This window comes from Camelina sativa, chromosome 20 (assembly GCF_000633955.1).
Source record: "Camelina sativa cultivar DH55 chromosome 20, Cs, whole genome shotgun sequence".
Classification (NCBI taxonomy): Eukaryota; Viridiplantae; Streptophyta; class Magnoliopsida; order Brassicales; family Brassicaceae; genus Camelina; species Camelina sativa.
The window spans coordinates 23,546,106-23,565,004 of NC_025704.1; the positions used below are offsets into that span (position 1 = coordinate 23,546,106).

The window sequence follows — 18,899 nt, forward strand, 5'->3', positions numbered from 1 at the left end:
TATTGCTTGAGATAAAGTTTTATCATTTGCTTTTGATCTAATTAGCTTATGGGTTTATGATTTGGTACTATGTGTTTTGCCTAATTTTTTTTAATGGGTTTTGAATCGATGTATTACTTGTTTTGTAAGCTAAGTTATATGTTGATTACGGTGGTTGAGGTCAATTTTAGTATGGGTTCTGGTTCGTTATGTCTCAGGGTGGTTGGTTTCAGGAGATATGGGAGATGGAGATGAGCAAAGTAGAGAGCTAGAGAATTCGTCTTCGAGTCGTGTACCTAGTGTTGCAAATGCAGAAGCAAGAATGAAGTTTGCTTCCGTGGATGCTTTATCAGAGTTAGTTTGGTCTCCTCGGAACGGTCTAAGCCTAAGATGTGCAGATTTCAGTTTCACTGGAACGGCAAAATTACTCTCTCCTAACTTCTTTGATTCAGGACAAACCAACATGGAGCTTCGTTCCAATAGCACAAGTATCGAACAGCAGCAACAGCAAGAAGAAGACGAAACGGTAGATGTCCAGTTGAGAACACAAGATCAAGTTAACCAAGCGTGTAGCGGGATGAATAGACCATTTTCAGGTTGCTAGAATGATAAGAAACAGTACCAAATTGATTGTAATTGCATAGAACCGTCTTATTGATAATGAGTTCTTGTGTGTGTGTGTTTGCAGGGATTGGTGGTTCTGTTGAGGATAAGGTTGAAATCAATGATGATATAGAGAGTGAAGAAGCAGGAAGTTCCAAAAGATCGTCAGGTGAAAAGTGATTACATGAAGTTTATAGTGTCAGTCTGTTTACCATTAGTAGGCAACTATGGATTTAAGCTGTTGTGTTTGTCTTCTATGGTTGTTTTGGATACTGAGTAGATTCTCCCCGAGCTATTGGAGGAAAAACAGAAGCTTTGTTGAGGATGGAAAGTGCTGGATCTCAAGAAGAACCGACTAACCGTGGAGATAAAGAAGAAGAGGATAAGATGAATATTAATCGAGTTGATCGTTTAGAATCAATGGATGAGAACAACCTCACAACTCTTGCTGTTGTAGCATGTGAAGGCAAAGGTGAATACTTTCCGGAAGGTGAGCCTGATGTTGAGAAGGCTGGACCAAGTGTCTCTTATAGTCGTCATGCCAAAGAGAAAGGGAAAGAAAAAGCTTTATCTGATGAAAACTTTGAGGGTGATGAGAATGACGATGAGAGTTTCGGGAGTGTAGAAAGTTGCAATAGTGCGGGTTTGCTCTCAAGGGGAAAGAAAAGACCAGGGTTTGAGCAACAGCTGATTCTTGGAAGCAAACGGCTCAAAACGCTAAGTCAAGAATGTTTGGGGTCAACTTCAAAGCTCAAGCAAGATAGTTCCTTTATGAATTGGATATCAAACATGACAAAAGGAATCTGGAAAGGTAATGAAGAAGACGATTCTCCTTTTGTAACTCTTACTACCACCACTTCAGATGCTAATGGTCATGGCCATGGCCATGGCCAAGTCAATGTGATTATTGACCAACAAGAACTGAATCCATGCTGTGTGAAGGAAAGCAGCGGATGCAGAAACACTGGTTTCCAGTCTTTTTTCCAGTCTATATATTGTCCGAAGAAACAAAGTCAAGATGCCGTGGAGATGGATATCTCGAATGATGCTAATCCTACTTCTTTGCAGGAACTTCCCTGGATTCCTGAACAATGTGAGATTACCAAAGAGGATCACTTGTCTTTATCTGGTAATGAGATTGGTCCAGTGGCTGAACCCAACATTTCATCAGGAAAAGATGGATTTAATCAGACAAGCGAACCGCTCTCGTCAGAGAACAAACATGAGGATAACAAAGAGCCAAACATCTCTTTGATGCCTCTTAGTAAGTCTAAGCCGAACGAAGAGCCAAAAGTCCGCGGTGAAGCTGATGGGAAGGTTAGTCCGTGTGTAACCAACAGAAACTCTGGTCTTGAAAGTTTGTGGATAAGCAGATTTTCTTCTAAGAGTTCATTCCCTCAGAAAAAGGCCAGTATAACGACTAAAGAGGGCAATGATTCAGCCTCAGACGCAGCTAAAGCCCGTGATTCACAGATAATGCTGGCAGCCGATAATGTTTTAAAACAGAACAAGGCGCCCACAGTTTCTCCAATGAGGATAGAGTCTTCAGAAATAATGGCTTCTTTGTTTGCAAGAAAGTTAGAAGCTGTCAAACGTATCATTCCAAGTTCCTTAGCTGAGAACGCAGACGAGGAACAGATGAATCTAATTTGTTTCTACTGCGGTAAAAAGGGTCACTGTTTACGAGATTGTCTGGAAGTAACTGATATTGAGCTCAGAGATCTAGTACAGAACATAACTGCTCGGAATAGAAGAGAAGAAGTGTCAAGCCTATGCATTAGATGTTTTCAGCTAAGTCACTGGGCTGCAACATGCCCGAATGCTCCACTGTATAGTTCAGGAGTAGAAGATAAAGCGATAAAGCACGCTTTAGCTTCTACCTCTGGCTCAAAGCTGCTGCCCTTAACTGGTTTCACAGACGTACCAAAAGCAGTCTTTGACGCTGTTCAAGTTCTTCGCTTGACCCGCACACACGTTCTCAAGTAAGTTCCAGCTCACACTTTAAAAGACTTTTCTCCTGCCACATTATGAGGCTCTCAACATCTTTTTTGACATTTTAATTTCAGATGGCTAAATACCAAGAAGACTGTATCGGGTCTTGAAGGGTTCTTCTTGCGGTTAAGGCTCGGGAAATGGGAAGAAGGGCTTGGTGGAACAGGGTACTACGTAGCCCGCATAGATGGTTGGTACATTCGTATATAAACCAGTCCTCGAAATCACATATTTTCTGGTTTTATCGCAACTTAAATATGTTGGTTTTAACCAGGGGCCACAGAGGTGCAAAGCTCAAGGAAACATTCAGAGAGTAGCTCGATTTCAGTTAAGGTTAAAGGGATGACTTGCCTTGTTGAGTCTCAGTTTATCTCAAACCATGACTTTCTTGAGGTATATAATAAACCACGACCTTTCTTGAGGTATAATAAGGTTTTCATAGCTGAATATTTTGCATTACTTATCTTGAGTAGGAGGAGTTGAAGGTGTGGTGGCGGAGCGTCGAGAAAAGTACCGGTAGAAGCGGCGATGGCATCCCGTCGGCAGAGGAACTTATTCGGAAAATTCAGCAGAGAAAGATGTTAGGCTTTTAGGATCTTTCAAAATAGATAATACATGTTTTGAGGACCAAATGTATTTATTTAATAGGATTTTACGTCGACACATGTATTTTTTTTTTTTGGTGTGGTTAAAAATGAGAGTGTAAATTTCTGGCTAGTTCAGAGGACATCGAATGTCTCAAACCAGATGACAATCTAAAACTGGATGTCCAACTTCTATAGACTTGCGAGTTTTGTTCGTATCTTTCTGTCTCTGTAACTATTTATTTAGCTTCTGTTAAGGACGATCTAGTTTCTCAAGTACAACCGGAGGACAAGTATATTGATATCCACGTATAGTATTGTAGTGGATCTATCAAAGCCCATCCGTGTACAATGGTCATTTTTGCTTTGCACATTTTCAAAGTGTCACCAAAATGAAGACTAGTTCATTCACATGAACAAGGATAGTTGCAAATGTAATAGCCTGAGCTAAGTAAATAAACCTTTAAAACTTTTGACAAGTGGACTTCACAAATTGTAAATATACTTGTATCTCAAAGATCTGATTGTTGGGTTATCTAGCTATTTTTATTTTATTTATAATTTCAATAAAATTTTAGGATTAATTTTTATTGGCCTCATTTTCCAAATATATGGACTCGGATGAAAAGAAAAAAAAAGAGAGGCTAAGGACCAAAAATGAAAAAAACTAAAATAAAATCTAGGGTTAGGCAGTGTCACCTATTTATTTGGTGCTTAAGTAAAGTTGTTTGTCGCTTCCGCAGACACTTTGGTTTTGAGTCTCTGTAGAGTTTTAGAATTTCATCAATCCAACAATGGTTAGTTCCTCGATCTCTGTCTATCTGAAATTTGTTTTCGTGATCATTAGATTTTCGAACATTATGGTTGTAATTTAATTTCTCGTCATATATTGAATCATCTATCTATATATAGGTGGATGTCGAACCAGAGGTTGCTGCGGCTGGAATCGTGAAAAAGAGAACGTTCAAGAAATTCTCTTTCAGAGGAGTCGATCTCGATGCTCTTCTCGACATGTCAACCGAAGATCTTGTCAAGCATTTCAGTGCCCGTATCCGGAGAAGGTTAAAATTCTTTGTAACCAAGAAAATTAGCTTTCGTCTCTTGGTGATTCTGTGAGACTGATGTGTTTTGTTATCTTTTAAAGGTTCTCTAGAGGATTGAACAGGAAACCTATGGCTTTGATCAAGAAACTGCGCAAAGCGGTAAAGTCCTTATCTCCTCTCATCACTAATTAGATCTTGGTTGAACATATCGTCAAAATGTAGGAATTGTGTATCTTCTTTCCTTGTAATGTTAAGAGATTTTGATGATCAGATTACAGTTGGTTTTTAGCTTATGTGATGCTTTGCACACCAAAAAAAAGAGAGCTTATGTGATGCTTGCTAATAAAACCATTGTTATTCGTCTTATAGTTCTAAGGTTATCAGTTTGTTCTTGTATTCTTTGCAGTATCAGTCTTGTGTGTGAGTATAAAGCCATGTTTGTGTAATAATTCAGATTCTCCATAGCGTTATTTCCATAGTGTTTTACTTCTTTTGTATTTTCATGACTTAAAATAATTACTTTTAATTTACTCCTGTGTGAGACCATATATAATGTCATGACTTTGTGCAATGGGATTGAACACTAAAGAACAAAGGTTTTTGTTTTTTGAGCAGAAATTAGAGGCACCAGCTGGTGAGAAGCCAGCAGCAGTGAGAACACATTTAAACATGATCATTGTGCCTGAAATGATTGGAAGCATCATCGGTGTTTACAACGGAAAGACTTTTAACCAAGTCGAGATTAAACCGGAGATGATTGGACATTACTTGGCTGAGTTCTCAATCTCATACAAACCGGTTAAGCACGGTAGGCCTGGTGTTGGTGCTACCAATTCCTCCAGGTTTATCCCTCTCAAGTGAAGCCAATGCAAGACTCTATATTGTTTTTTTCTTCCATCTCTATTGTTTTGCTACTAATCTTTATCTTCTTTAGATAACCTTAATGTCTTTTAAGGTTTAGACTTTGAGTCATGTGTTAAGTTATTTCATTTTGCTACTCGTTTGTTTTACTTATATGTTTGAAGTTTTCAAATATAGTCCATCAATTCAGAAAAAGTAATGATTCAAGGAGCTGTTTCTTTTGCTTCTTTTCTCGTTTTGACTAGGTAGGTGAAAATTATTAATCCAATCTTTTTTTCTTCTGTAACAACTCTATGGTCGTCCTATTTGACGATTTCAGATATAGATGTATACTAGATTTTCCTAATACACAGTCAGTAATAAATTAATCTTTTTCAGATGTGTAATATTATTCTTATAACCTTTAAAAATCAAAAGTAGTGCCCAATTATATTTTATTTTTTGGCAACAAAGTAGAACCAATTGAATTACATATCTACAAATATATATATAAGAAAAAATAAAATGAATGAAAAAAAAGTCAACACAAAGGAACTGATTAGTAGTCTTTGAAAAAAATGAAAAGCTTATGAGAGAAACAGAAATTTCCATTCATTTTCTTGGAGTCTTCTCTCCACTCTCTTTTCCACCTCTTCTCCTCTTATCTGTCAAGAAAATAACTAATATCATAGGCACAAATACATATTTATATGTATCATAACTTTATTATCCAAAACCCGATCAAACCAAATAAAATCGGATTGTGTAAATGTATGTACCTGAGTCTCGATGTTCATGGTTGTAGAGAACTCGTGAGGAGAGAAATTGGCGTGGACAGTTTTGAGTTTTGTCCCCATTGATTTAAGACAATGAAGAACTTCTACCATTGAATCAAGTCCAGACAAAGGTTTTTGTAGACTAAACCTAACCTTTGTTTCAGTCATATCATTATGACCATCCTTTGCTGATTTTGCCTCAATCATCTTAATTTTTCTCTCTAGTTCTTTTTTTAATCTTTGTAATTTCACAATCTCATCCACAGCTTTTTCAACAATCGTATTTTTGTCATTCTGAGAAGAAAAAACAAATTATATTTGTTCAAAAACTTGTTTCCATATCAATCCTATACAAATGAGTAATGTAGTTAGAAATTTATCATATTCAAAAAATTTAAATTATCATATGCAAATTGCAAAAGTCACTAAATTTTATACAAAATTACAAATTATCCATTTTGCATTGTAAAATTTCGGATGTTTTAATTCACTAGGATTGTTTTTTTTTCCCAAGTCATTAAGTCTGATTTAAAGTTTGGTAATTAATGTACCTTAGTGGCATATGGTAGTAGAGAATGGAGAGCTAAGTAACTCTGTTTTTGTTTCTCTCTTCTAGTTCTTTCTTTTAACATATGTCGCCGGCACCTTTCTTTCTCTGGCGCAACCGCGTTTCTCTTCTCCTCCCAATTCTTTCTCAGCAAATTCACCATTCTCTTCTTCACGTTCACTTTCGATGAAGACATCAACAAAGGTTCCGTGCCCTTCACGTATGGCCTAAAGGCACTTCTGTTCGGTACACTACTGACGCTTTTGTCATCGTAAACGGAAATGTCATCGGCGATTAGATCCCATAAGTTGTCTTCTTCTTGACAAACCGTATCAAGAAAGAAGTCATCCATCTCTCTCTCTCTTTCTGTATTAGTGTTTGATGACAATCTTGAGTTGTGATTTCGATGTTGTGTGTGTCTCTCGTGTGTGTGTATATATCTTATGATTAAATCATGTGGGGTTTTGTTGAATTAACACACGTGAAGCATATTGAGAACGTGGACAATGAATGGTTGTCTCAACTTCTTGGTTAAGATAAATGACGTATGTAGGAGAAAACTAGAGACGGTCAAAGTGATGTATGAAGGATGAAACTAGAGAAAGTCAAGTGACGTATAGTGGCAACAAAAATTTAACATTATGTGACGCGTAAACTTATCTTTTTGTGTGCAAACTGGCGCGTAAAAGCTATATACTATTATTTCTATAGTTTTTCTTCAAAACAAAAATTTCTTTGAGTACAAAAGAGAAAGTCATATGTGGTTAGATATAGAACAAAATTTATAAGTTAATATTATTAAAAAAAACACTTCAATTTACATAAGAAGTCATCTTTTGTTTTTTTAAACAATTTTTAGTGTTTACTAAAATAATAAAATGGGCAATTCTCATAAAAAAAGATGTTTTCCAATTAAAAAATATAAAATTTAGTTTTTTTAATAACTGAGGTCTAAGGATATGTTTGTCACCCGGTGCCCGGTGGTGGTCGAGTAACTTGTTTATTGAATAAAATAATTAGACATAAAACATAACACCATTTTGATACTATTATTTTTCGATTAGCCAAGTAAACTAAATTATTTTTCGCAATATTATCATCAGTGGATAAATGTGTTTAGGGGGCATTAGTTTGTTCTTCTGTCTATTACTATATTGTAAGTTGTATAACACAGTCTTTGAGTTTTCTTTTTGACGGACTACGTTTCCTAACTTTTTAATTAGGAAAGTTCCATGTGTAAACGACTTGACTGACAGCTTTGACCGACTCTGATTCCTTTATGCATTTCAACTAGGTATATTTTATCTCCATTACATTCTTATAATCTGACCAACTTCGATTCTTGAAAACGATGTGTGAAAAAACTGAAAAACGAACGTATCAAGTGATCGATGATCTTTTCAAGAAAGAAAAAAAAACGAATACGGTGGACTCATTTAAATGGGCTTTTAATGGGTTTGGGCCTATTAAAAATTTTAAAGTTGATGAATGAACGAGTCTTTTCTCCTCCTGGCGGCAAATCGAGTAATCTCCGGCGTCAAAGAAACCGCACAATCGATCTCCGGCGCCGCTCCTCACACTTTGAAATGTGTGATTTTGAACATTCCCCATTACACAAAACCTTCACTACCTTATCTTCTTCTTCTTCCTCGAACACATTCGATAACAGCAACACGGTGATGGCGTCGCGTATACTCCGGTGATCTTCTCACTCGGGAACCGCCGGTGTGTGTCTCTCTCTCCCCGCTTCCTCATTCAGCTAAAGGAAAGCGTTTCAATCTCTCTTTTGGGAATGTAAGTTGTCAAATCTCTCTTCCAGTTTCTTAATTTTACTTTCCCAATTCGAATTTTTTTGAAACATCTCCTTTCTATTAAAGTTTGCTTCTTTGTGAATCAGTTTTTATCTGATTTGAGTCATTTACAAAGAGAAAAAGTAAAGCAAATATGAACACCAAACAAAAAGCATTTTTAAAAAAAGAAGAACAACAATCCAATTAGTGATGTTTCTTCAGACTGTGCAGTGACTTGATACGAGAATCCTTGTATCTGTTTTAGAAAGTATGAGAACCTGTGATGATTCTGTAGACTGTGCAGTGAGTGGAGACGAGAATGTACATGAGGCTTCCTTGAAAAACGAGAATCCTTGTTTCTGCTTAGAAAGTATGAGAATCTGTGATGATTCTGTAAACTGTGTAGTGAGTAGAGACGAGACTGTACATGAAGCTTCTCTGAAAAACAAGAACCCTTGTAACTGCGTAGAAAGTATGAAAATTTGTGATGATTCTGTAGACTGTGCAGTGAGTTGAGACTAGAACCCTTGTGTCTGTTTAGACAGTATATGAGAGTTTTTGATGTTTTTGCAGACTGTGCAGTGAGTGGAGATGAGATTGTACATGACGCTTCCTTCTTCAATCTTAGTCTTCCTTGTGACTTTGTTCCATAGATGTATCATGTAACTCCCTTTGCTCATGTCCTGTACCGTCTTCTCTACCCATTGTACTTCTTTTCTGGTTGCTGGTTTCTTGAAAAGCTTTGGCATGTTGATCCAATTCACTGGATAGAAAGCATCTGGTGGAAAGATTGTGAAGTTGTATCCAGGTTTGTTTCCTAATCTTGTGATGACTCTAGAGACTAGGTAAGGGCTGTTGTGTCCCCATATGTTTCCGTCGAAAGTTGTGGAATACTCGTGTAAGAATTCTCGCATAAGCGGATGGTAGATGTCAAAGACCATCACTGCATTGTTTAGTCTTGACCATGTCTTTGTTTTCGGATCCATGCTCTGTGCTCCAATAGCGTTTCTCAATCTTGTTATATCATCAAGGAAGATGATGTCTGTGTCTAGATATACTCCTCCGTATTTGTAGAGCACCGCCAGTCTTGTTAGGTCAGAGAGATTCATGAACAAGGGGATAGAACCAGGATCCATGCGGCCACTCTTTAGTCTTTTCAGCCAAGCTTCAGCAGGAGTGTTCTTGACGAGGAACGGGATATCTATGGTTACAGCAATAAGGTTGAAGCCTCGATCAAACAATGGTTTAAGGATGGTGTATCCTCTAGGGGAGTCTAAGGAGTTGGACAAAATCGCCAAGCATGCGCCAGGATTGGTGGTGAAGAGAGTGTCAACAGCTAACATCTCTCTTGGTCCAAAGGTTTTTGCAGGAGAAAGCCAAACCATAAAGAACTGAGCAGAGCAATTATTCTTGTACAGATCCAAAACTCTTGAATGGAATCTCTTGCTCTTGCTAGTCGATTTCAGTATCTCCAGCTCAGGTAGCTTTCTTCTGAACCATTCAATTCTCTCTTTCTTGCCAGCTTTACGAGGAGGTACCAACGGATCTAACTCCTCCTCTTCGTTATGGTTTGAGTCCACAACTGTGGTACCTAATTCATCCTTCTCGTTATGGTCTGTCACAACTGTGGTATCTAAGTCTTCCTTCTCGTTATGGTCTGAGTCCACAACTGTGGTACCTAAGTCTTCTTTCTCGTTATGGTCGGAGTCTACAACTGTTGTACCTAATTCTTCTGCTTCGTTATGGTCTGAGTCCACAGCTGTGGTACCTATGTCTTCCTTCTCGTTATGGTCTGCCACAACTGTGGTACCTAACCCTTCTTTCTCGCAATGGTCTGAGTCAACAACTGTGGTACCTATCTCTTCCTTTTCGTTATTGTCTGAGTCCACAACTGTGTTACCGAAGTCTTCCTTCTCGTTATGGTCGGAGTCTACAACTGTGGTACCCAATTCTTCCTTCTCGTTATGGTCTGTCACAACTGTGGTACCTAACTCGTCCGTTTCGTTATGGTCTGAGTCCACGAATGTGGTACCTATGTCTTCCTTCTCGTTATGGTCTTTCACAGCTGTGGTACCTAACTCATCCGTTTCGTCATGGTCCGAGTCCACGAATGTGGTACCTATGCCTTCCTTCTCATTATGGTCGGAGTCTACAACTGTGGTACCCAAGTCTTCTGCATCGTAATGGTCCGAGCAGTCCGCAATTGTAACAATACTACTACTACTCATTGTCACGGGGTCAGCGGTTCTGGAGAGAGGCAAGCCTCGTTTGAACGGTGAGTTGTTGTCAGGAACAACAGATTTTGGAGATTCAATGAAGAGAAGAAACAACACGAGTACAGAAATCGCATAGATTGCGAATATAGGTATCCTTGCTTGCATCTTTAATCCTCTTTGAGTAAAAAACAAAGCTCTTGCTAGGTATCCTTGTTTCTTAGCTTCACGGTAGAGAGATTATAGATCGTAAACAGAACAAGACCTGAGGTGGTCGATATATATATATCTAACAAAGTTGTGTTGGTTTAGGATTTTAGAAAACAGGAGGAATCCTATTTGGAATCCAATAATGGATAAATGTATCCTTTTTTTGTTTTTCTAAAAAATCATATTATTTTACTTGGATAATCTTGTATATACAGTATATATATGATGATAAATGTTTCCTTTGTTATTTCTTTTTCTTAAATCATTATCATACCGTATTATATTTGGATAATCTTCTACGTAAAAAATAATAATAATAACGCTACCTGACTTTATAAAACCAAAAGACAAAAGACTATAAAGATCATTTACTGAGGAGGGCAACAGTGAAGCATGTTTATCACAGGCAAGTTTTTAAATTGAATGACTTAAGATTTTATAAACAGAAGAAAAAAAAAAGAGGACGTTGCTTGAAACACAAGTCATATTTTTTGCAAAGCTTTAGACCATCTCACTTATAGGGAACTCCAGAACTGAAGAGAATTCAAAGACAAAAAGAGGGCACTTACTGAAAAGTAAAGTGAGATGGTATAAAGCTTTACACTACTGCTGACATACTACATTACAATTATTCATTACGATAAAAGATCTAGCAAAAACACATTTGGTGTATGTGCTGCTTTCCGATCACTGTACAGCAGCATCAGAGTAGAAGAGCCAGTCACGGTATCCTTGGACCCCAAATAAGAAACGTGGACGAGCTAAAGACCTGGTCAAGAACTACTTGGTGAAATGTAGACAGCCAAGCATGAATCCCAATTAGCTTCCACACGCAACGATACCTCTTGATTAACTTTACCGTCAATCTCGATACCTCTTGTTAGATTTTGTTATAATTAAGCAAGCTTGTTCTCGCTGGTCGTATAATCTCAACTCTTTTTATAAGATTCATTATTTTGGAGGAACCTATATGTTTCTTACATGGTTTCAATTGGTGATCCATTTGGAGAAAAATAATAAGAATCTTTACGGATTAATCCCTATGTTTCTAAGTTATAACAGTCATCTACCACAAAATCAGCTACTAATATATAATATAAACACCAAGAGGAGGGGTCTTTGGTGTGGAGCTTTTGATACGTAAAAGGCAGCTAAGTTTATATATCAAAAAGAGAAAAATGTCAAAAAAATCCCCAACTTACCAAAAATGTTGAAAAAAAGCATCAACTTTCATTGTGGTGAATTAAATAGCTAACTTTAGTTGACTTTTAAATTAAATCGTTAACTTTTGTTGACTTAGCTAAATAAGGCATGTCTCTAAGTCAACTAACGGATGAATTTAACGGATTAAGTCAACATTAACAATTTATGTTAAACGCCGTCGTTTTATAGTTTTAAATAAAAAAAGTGAGAATCGAGTTTCGAACCCGACACCTAATGTGTCCATAATTGATACTCAACCAACTAAGCCAGAGTTTTTTTTAATATACTAACCAACTAAGCCAGAGTTATTTATTGATTATTTTTCACAAACACATTTTTGTAATAATAATATTTTCATCAGACAACCCACGAAGTGGGTGATCGGCAAAGGGTGTGTTACATTGTCGGAATCGTTACAAAACTAAACGGAGAAGATGACAAGAAAAGTAAGGGGTTAAAAATTCCAGGTTGGTAAAGAGGTTTAAGGGCACAAGTAATATTTCCAACTCCCGGATCTGTCTTGAGTTTAAAATTGTATACCACACGGCAACACCGTCGATTGAACCAGCTGTCTCCTCACCGTAAGGTAACCGACACTAGAAACTTACTCCCCCAACACCCAGATCTCCTATCGACCTATCCTATGAAACTTGCAACCCCGCCGCTCAACTCTTACCCTTCAATCCGATCTCTGGAACTAGATCTAGATCCCTTGAAGACCCGCCATCCTCAATCAACGAAGAAACGATTTGGTTAAGATCAAAGAGAAGCGTAATAGAGAGAAAACATATGAGGCAACTATGGATGGATGATGAAGAAGAAATTAGTTTTGTCGCCGGCTAAAGATGAAAAAGAAGAACTCTGAATACTTGGGTAGAATTATTGAATAAAAACTACAGCTCAGCTGGTTGAATAACTATCGATTCTTTAACAAAGGTCAAAGGTTCGAAACTATAGCTCAACATTCTCTTCTATTTTTTTAAATGGTAAAACGACGGCGTTTAACTTAAGTTGGAGATTTTTTTGACATTTTTCCCATATCAAAACATCAGGTATCAGAAATAATCGTCCTCCGTATTTGACTGATAAGTGATAAAGTGTGTACCATTTAAGAATTGCTTCGAAAGTCTTTGGTTTCTCTCCGGTTAGCTTTTTTACAACCGTTGGATTTGTTGTTTTGGTTGTGATTTTGCATGATGTAATTAGATGATCTTGTGACTGATGATTTGGAATCTCCGTATAGAGATATGCTTTCTAATGTTGATGCCTTGATGGTGGCGGAGCTCGTCGTAGTGATTAAAGACTTTAATTTAAAGTGGATTATGAGTTTTTTTACCTTTTCTTTAGATTCAGATTCTTAAGAGACTTTCTCAAGAAAATGATTTTTTTTTTTTGAACCAAATAAAAAATAAAAAATGAAAAATTAATATGACTGATTTTATGGTGTTTTCATGATAAAGACTCGTCTAAATTCTAAAAAAATAACAGGAATAGTTCGTTTGTATGAATGTTTCCTTAGTTATCCTCCCTTATCCAAACCCAAGAAGACTAGTCCCAAACTTTGAGGACATCATGTCAACGGCTCAGCATCCAAATAAGAGATTTTGACAAGTAACTCTTTTAACATATCAACAAATCTTTCATGATTATTGCCTTCACGTTTTGGAGATAATTAAGGCTTTATCTAGTTAAAATAAAATAAAAATAAGTGAGACTTGATCTAGTCTAAATATTATAGAACATCTAGCAATTTTCCAAGAGTTAATGGAGATGTAAGAGTTGAATTGTAAATGAGATACCACAACTATATAAATAAGTAACATGATATTCATATGTTCTCCAAATTGATTCTTGGTTTTTTTTTTGTCAACAACTTAAAAGATTAGCTCTAGGAGAGTTTTGGCTTTATACAATCAGAAACAGAGAATGAAGAAAAAAACTTAATTTTGCCATAATCAAACAAGAGAACATTTTCGTTTGTTGTTTATCAGGCCTTGGGCTTACTGTTTGGGCCTAAAAGGCCCTTCATTTGCCATCTCCCTCATGGCTTCTTCATCTTCATCTTACGACATATTCCCAAGTTTCAGAGGCAAAGACGTCCGACGAACCTTTCTCAGCCACTTGCTCAACGAGTTCCAGCACCGAAAGATCATAGCATTCGTGGACAATGGAATCAATAGCAAATCGATTCATCCAGAGCTTTTACGAGCGATTAAGGCATCGAGAATCTCCATCGTCATCCTATCGAAGAACTATGCTTCTTCGAGCTGGTGCTTAAACGAACTGTTGGAGATCATGGAGTGCAAAGATTCTCAAGAACAGATGGTGATGACAGTTTTCTACGATGTGGATCCGTCTCATGTACGGTACCAGATCGGAGATTTTGGCAAGGGCTTCGAGAGAAGTTGTTTGGGGAAAACACAGGACGAGAAGCAGAGATGGAAGCGAGCTTTGATTGATGTTGCCAACATTTCGGGAGAGCATTCAAAAAACTGGTTTGTGTATTTTTGACTCCAACTATTACTAATTTTGTCATTGCTATCTCCAACTCCATAGAACGATTTTGCTAGGAATGTATTATACCTATGAATCGGATGATGCAGAATTGCAAATGTGTGTCTATTGAGTTAATTTTGATGAAGAAATGGTTGTGTCTCTGTTGTTCAGGCATAGTGAAGCAGCTATGATAAAAAAAATTTGCAGAGATGTTTCTAATGAGTTGAATTCTACACTGTCAAAGGATTTCGATGAATTCGTTGGAATCGAAGATCATATAGAAAAGATGAATTTATTGTTAAGTCTGGAGAGTAATGAAGTGAAGATGATAGGGATTTGGGGTCCAGCAGGCATTGGTAAAAGCACAATCGCTAGAGCGTTGTACAATCGGTTATCCAGCAGCTTTCAGGTTACTCTTTTTATGGAGAATGTTAAAGGAAGTTATAGGAGTAATGAAAGCTATAGTTCGAAGTTGAGGTTGCAAGAAAGGTTTCTCTCTGAACTGTTCAATGATAAGGATTTGAGGATAAAAAATCTAGGTGTTGCGGAGAACAGGCTTAGGTACTGGAAAGTGCTCGTTGTTCTTGATGATGTGGATAACATAGAGCAATTAAATGCTCTAGCAGATCGACCTCACTGGTTTGGTGTTGGAAGTAGGATTATTGTGACCACCAAGCATAAAGATATTTTGGAAGCGCATGATATCAACCATATATATGAGGTGGGGTTTCCATCAAGACTTGAAGCTCTGCAGATATTTTCTCAATCAGCCTTCAGACAAGATTCCCCAGCAGATGGATATGTGGAGCTTGCAAATGAAGTTACAAAGCTCACTCGTCTTCCATTAGGTCTATCTGTTTTGGGTTCATCATTGCGTGGCAAAAGCAAAACGAAGTGGATTCGTGCACTACCTAGTCTCAAGGCCACTCTTCATGCAGACATTGAAAGGATATTAAGAATTGGTTATGATAGCTTAGGTGATAATGATAATCTCAAAGCTATATTTCTCCATATTGCATGCTTATTCAATGGTGAAAGAAAAGATCGTGTGACCCAGCTCCTTGGAAATAGTGATCTTGACATTGAAAGTGGACTTGACGTCCTAGTCGAAAGGGCTCTCATATCTATCTCGAGTGACAAACGTATCATGATGCACAATTTGTTACAACACATGGGGCGACTAATCGTTCGTAGACAATCAACCCATGAACCTGGGAAACGTCAATTTCTAGTGGATGCTAAAACGATCAATGATGTTCTTGCTGATAATACCGTAAGTCCTTGTTTTTATCATCTTATTTGGCTTTCTCAGTATGATTTCAAGCAATCAGATTGTTCTAACCTTGGGTTTTTTTTCCTTCTTTGGAGAATATTTCAGGGAACAGGAACTGTTTTAGGCATATCGTTTAACGTGTCTGAAATCGAGGAGTTGTTCCTAGGTAAGGGAGCTTTCGCTGGAATGCATAATCTCCAAATTTTAAGATTTTACAAACACTGGTCTAATAAGGCCAGACTGCATTTAGATGAAGGTTTGGACTGTTTGCCTTTACCTCCTAGACTCAGATTACTCCATTGGGAAGCGTGTCCTATGAAATATATGCAAACCCAACTCTCTGCGAAATTTCTTGTTGAAATCAATATGCGAGAGAGCAAATTGGAGAAGCTCTGGCAAGGAGACCCTGTAAGCTTATGGCTTCAGTTTCTTGGTAAAATGCATTGTGTTTTTAGTTTTTGTCCAAACTAACAATGAATTTCACATTTTGTTTCCTTACAATTGTTTTCAGATGCTCAACTGTCTGAAGAAAATAAACTTGTGTGCCTCCGTCAACCTGAAAGAACTTCCTGATCTTTCGAAAGCAACAAATTTGGAGAGAATAGAGTTGACTCGTTGCCGCAGTTTGGCCGCACTTCCTTCCTCTTTTGGAAAACTTCAAAAGCTGAATTACTTACACCTTGGGGAATGCATAAACCTGGAGTCTTTTCCTGCAAACCTCGCATTGAAGTCTCTAAGCTTCCTCAATATTTGCGAGTGCTCGAGACTGAAAGATTTTCCAGAGATTTCTAGTAAAATTGTCTGTCTAAGTGCGTCCTTCGCAGCAATAAAAGAAGTGCCTCTCTCAGTTCAACATTGGAATTGTCTGAAGAGATTAACAATGATATGTTGTGAAACAGTTACAACATTCCCTCTTCTTCCAGCTACCGTATCAAAGTTGTATCTGGACTATTCAAGAATAACTGAGATTCCTGGCTGGATCAAGAATCTCAATGGGCTCAAGATATTGTCAATGACATACTGTGAGCAGCTGCTAGACATCTCGCCAGACATTTGTAAGTTAATACGTCTCCAGAAGCTTAATTTTACAGGATGCATTAATGTGAGGAAATTTCCTGTAGAAATCTTCCAGAGCTTTAGCTTTAAGCATGAGCTGTTACTGAGGTTGGACAATGTTCAAGCTAAGAGTCTGCCGGCAGATATACCTGAAAATATCCATAGCTTCCCCTTAAAATTGTTTATGAGTGAAAATGATTTCACAAGTATTCCACATTCCATCAAACATCTCTCACATCTACACTCCCTTCACCTTCACGACTGCGTGGAACTTGTCTCACTGCCAGAGCTTCCAGACTCCCTGTCAGAACTGCATGCAGAAAACTGTAGGTCACTGGAAAGCATATCTCAGCCATGTAACTCATATCACAACCCCAAGCTCATTCTCAAGTTCAATAACTGCGTGAAACTGATACGAGAAGCTCGTAAACTACTCATTGAAGAATGGGCTTGTGGCTATGCAATCTTACCAGGTGGTGAAGTTCCTGAATACTTTAGTCACCAAGCTAGAGGAAGTTCACTGACTATCCATTTACATCACATGCATCTATCCGGATCCATGAAATTCAAAGCTTGCGTTGTACTTCCTGCGGGAGATTGGCCAAATGATGTCCCTGCTAGCTGTATCCAAATATCTTGTCACCTCAGAGGCAACCACTCTACCTCTGTGTATATATGGCCATACATAGATGTGTCATATACCTTTGAGACGGATCACTTATTTATTCTCAACTCTTATTTCACGTTAGAGCAAGACAACATTCCAGAAGACAAGTTGCAGTTTGATTTCGGGGGCCTTCCTTGCAAGATATTACGATGTGGTGTGCAATTCGTAGAGGCATGTCCCTGCAAATATGACTATGTAGCTCACCCCAAATATGACTACGTAGCTCACCCCATCTTATCGTCTCTTCCTCTTGAGGGTGATAAATGCAAGATCCCTAGCGTTGTAGATATGGACTATGAAGACATCAAAGATGCTGGAGAAACCGCTTTACAAACAAGGAGAAGCACAAAAAGAAAGCGGCCAAGTTCTTCAGAAGAACCAGAGAAGATAAACAAGAAACTGTGTGTATCTATTAGGAAGGCAGCAAAGAAGCTGGAGAAATCTATTCAGAGGCAAGAAAAAAACAAGAAAACAGAGAGATTGAACAAGAAATTGTCTGGCATTTGATGGGTTATTGCGGCTCGTTGTCAGAACTTTCTCCTGATCCAGTCGCTTCATCGGCTCAACATCAGTTTCGGTATGCTTGATGTTGTACAATGTTCCTCATGCTCTCAATTAATTGTATCGCTTGATTTTAAGGAATAAAGAGATTGATCTTGGTTTCTTAACAGTTACAGCACCAAAATGATATACAGACTAGCAAACACAAACCGGTTAAGCCCCAATGGATCAACTAAGGATTACTAAACCGGTTTCATGAGTCTCACTCACAGACTACAGGAAAGTGATGCTTTGTTCAGAAAAATGAAAGAAGATGGGCCTCTCCCAGACGGCTATACGTATAATTAACTAATTAAGGCACGCCTTAGGTAAGGTGACAAAGCCTCATCAGCTGAACTCATCTAAGAAATGAGGAGTGGTCCTGTGATGCTCCATCGTTTAGCTTGGTCACTTATATGTTGCATGATGGGAGATTGGACAAAAGCTCATGTAACCTGTTTCCCTTATAATTTGGTGATCAACTAGTTATATTTGCTTCTCTAGTGATTACTTCTTAAAGCAGTTCACATGTTACAAATTTATCACTGAAAATTTTGAGAGAGAATTGTCACCAAATAACTGGAGACTTTCTTTTTCGCATTGCACAATTACAGTAGCTCACAAAGATCAAAACCTTTCTGTAATAAATCAGGTCCAAACCAAATCATACATTTCAAATTCCCATTTCTATCTAAACGATTCAGAAGACCTGACAATAACAGGTATAGATGATGACTAAAATACCAGTACTGTATTAATTTTTTCGTACAAAACCCAATTAGTCAAAATCATTACCTGTACCGATTCAAAACAGAACCAATTTACTAGTTTGCTCCCACATTTCTCAGCCTTTCACTGCCAGAGATTGCAAATCTTCGAGGAAATCTTGAAGGCTCAAATCATCAGTAAGAACAATATCTGAACCACCAGTATGATCTGTTTTCTGAGTCACCGAAGGATTGAGCTTGGCAAGAAGAAACCGAGCTTGACTACCGTGCTGGTCACACCGCACAATCCTCGGCATTGGAATCCGATCAGTCACTAACTGAGCTGCATCAATCTCCGGTGCTTCAAGAAGGTTCCGGAA

At 37.8% G+C, this 18,899-nt stretch overlaps 6 protein-coding genes across 11 annotated transcripts in view; 3 read left to right on the top strand and 3 right to left on the bottom strand.

Annotated features, from left to right (window-relative positions):
• LOC104771510 overlaps nt 1-3,378 on the top strand; it is a 3,702-nt gene extending 324 nt beyond the window's left edge. Inside the window, exons 2-8 of one of the 4 annotated variants that reach the window (XM_010496037.2) lie at nt 198-333; nt 432-575; nt 668-751; nt 863-2,564; nt 2,649-2,764; nt 2,849-2,967; nt 3,048-3,378. In XM_010496037.2, coding sequence (XP_010494339.1) covers nt 321-333; nt 432-575; nt 668-751; nt 863-2,564; nt 2,649-2,764; nt 2,849-2,967; nt 3,048-3,167 — 2,298 coding nt within the window. In that variant the 5' untranslated portion in view covers nt 198-320 and the 3' untranslated portion in view covers nt 3,168-3,378. Of the gene's footprint in view, nt 1-197; nt 576-667; nt 752-862; nt 2,565-2,648; nt 2,765-2,848; nt 2,968-3,047 lie in introns of all 4 variants that reach the window. The other 3 variants (XM_010496035.2, XM_010496036.2, XM_019242054.1) reach the window with 3 other exon arrangements.
• LOC104771512 (40S ribosomal protein S15-5) lies at nt 3,876-5,289 on the top strand. Its single transcript, XM_010496039.1, has 4 exons — nt 3,876-3,955; nt 4,071-4,219; nt 4,303-4,360; nt 4,817-5,289. The coding sequence occupies exons 1-4, from the start codon at nt 3,953-3,955 to the stop codon at nt 5,060-5,062; spliced, it is 456 nt and encodes a 151-aa protein (XP_010494341.1). The 5' UTR covers nt 3,876-3,952; the 3' UTR covers nt 5,063-5,289.
• Nucleotides 5,423-6,793, bottom strand: LOC104771513 (transcription factor bHLH92-like). Its single transcript, XM_010496041.2, has 3 exons — nt 6,369-6,793; nt 5,821-6,111; nt 5,423-5,706 (listed from the first exon to the last, which is right to left on the bottom strand). The coding sequence occupies exons 1-3, from the start codon at nt 6,714-6,716 to the stop codon at nt 5,629-5,631; spliced, it is 717 nt and encodes a 238-aa protein (XP_010494343.1). The 5' UTR covers nt 6,717-6,793; the 3' UTR covers nt 5,423-5,628.
• Nucleotides 8,461-10,682, bottom strand: LOC104771514 (lactosylceramide 4-alpha-galactosyltransferase-like). The gene is made up of 2 exons (XM_010496042.2): nt 10,370-10,682; nt 8,461-9,745 (listed from the first exon to the last, which is right to left on the bottom strand). Exons 1-2 carry the CDS (start codon nt 10,533-10,535, stop codon nt 8,673-8,675), a joined length of 1,239 nt encoding a protein of 412 aa, XP_010494344.1. The 5' UTR covers nt 10,536-10,682; the 3' UTR covers nt 8,461-8,672.
• LOC104771515 (disease resistance protein RML1A-like) lies at nt 13,799-18,721 on the top strand. Of its 3 annotated transcripts, XM_010496045.2 has the most exons (6): nt 13,799-14,275; nt 14,448-15,549; nt 15,655-15,715; nt 15,800-15,957; nt 16,061-17,849; nt 17,944-18,721. In XM_010496045.2, the coding sequence occupies exons 1-5, from the start codon at nt 13,824-13,826 to the stop codon at nt 17,777-17,779; spliced, it is 3,492 nt and encodes a 1,163-aa protein (XP_010494347.1). In that variant the 5' UTR covers nt 13,799-13,823; the 3' UTR covers nt 17,780-17,849; nt 17,944-18,721. The 3 variants fall into 3 exon arrangements, with proteins under 3 accessions (XP_010494347.1, XP_010494345.1, XP_010494346.1); XM_010496043.2 differs by having other exon boundaries at nt 15,655-15,957; XM_010496044.2 differs by lacking the exon at nt 17,944-18,721 and having other exon boundaries at nt 15,655-15,957; nt 16,061-17,940.
• The window catches only part of LOC104771517 (protein transport protein SEC23-like), a 2,546-nt gene continuing 2,073 nt past the window's right edge, over nt 18,427-18,899 (bottom strand). The window contains exon 2 of the mRNA XM_010496048.2: nt 18,427-18,812. Coding sequence (XP_010494350.1) covers nt 18,657-18,812 — 156 coding nt within the window. The 3' untranslated portion in view covers nt 18,427-18,656. The remainder of the gene's footprint in view (nt 18,813-18,899) is intronic.

Coding starts and splice junctions, on each gene's coding strand:
- LOC104771512 (XM_010496039.1), top strand. Junction 4,220..4,302: donor AGTGCCCGTATCCGGAGAAG/GTTAAAATTCTT, acceptor TATCTTTTAAAG/GTTCTCTAGAGGATTGAACA. Junction 4,361..4,816: donor TCAAGAAACTGCGCAAAGCG/GTAAAGTCCTTA, acceptor TTTTTTGAGCAG/AAATTAGAGGCACCAGCTGG.
- LOC104771513 (XM_010496041.2), bottom strand. CDS start 6,716: ATGGATGACTTCTTTCTTGATACGGTTTGTCAAGAAGAAGACAACTTA. Junction 6,112..6,368: donor TACTACCATATGCCACTAAG/GTACATTAATTA, acceptor TTTTCTTCTCAG/AATGACAAAAATACGATTGT. Junction 5,707..5,820: donor CCATGAACATCGAGACTCAG/GTACATACATTT, acceptor TTTTCTTGACAG/ATAAGAGGAGAAGAGGTGGA.
- LOC104771514 (XM_010496042.2), bottom strand. CDS start 10,535: ATGCAAGCAAGGATACCTATATTCGCAATCTATGCGATTTCTGTACTC. Junction 9,746..10,369: donor CGTGACAATGAGTAGTAGTA/GTATTGTTACAA, acceptor AGGATGAATTAG/GTACCACAGTTGTGGACTCA.
- LOC104771515 (XM_010496043.2), top strand. CDS start 13,824: ATGGCTTCTTCATCTTCATCTTACGACATATTCCCAAGTTTCAGAGGC. Junction 14,276..14,447: donor GGAGAGCATTCAAAAAACTG/GTTTGTGTATTT, acceptor TCTGTTGTTCAG/GCATAGTGAAGCAGCTATGA. Junction 15,550..15,654: donor ATGTTCTTGCTGATAATACC/GTAAGTCCTTGT, acceptor AGAATATTTCAG/GGAACAGGAACTGTTTTAGG.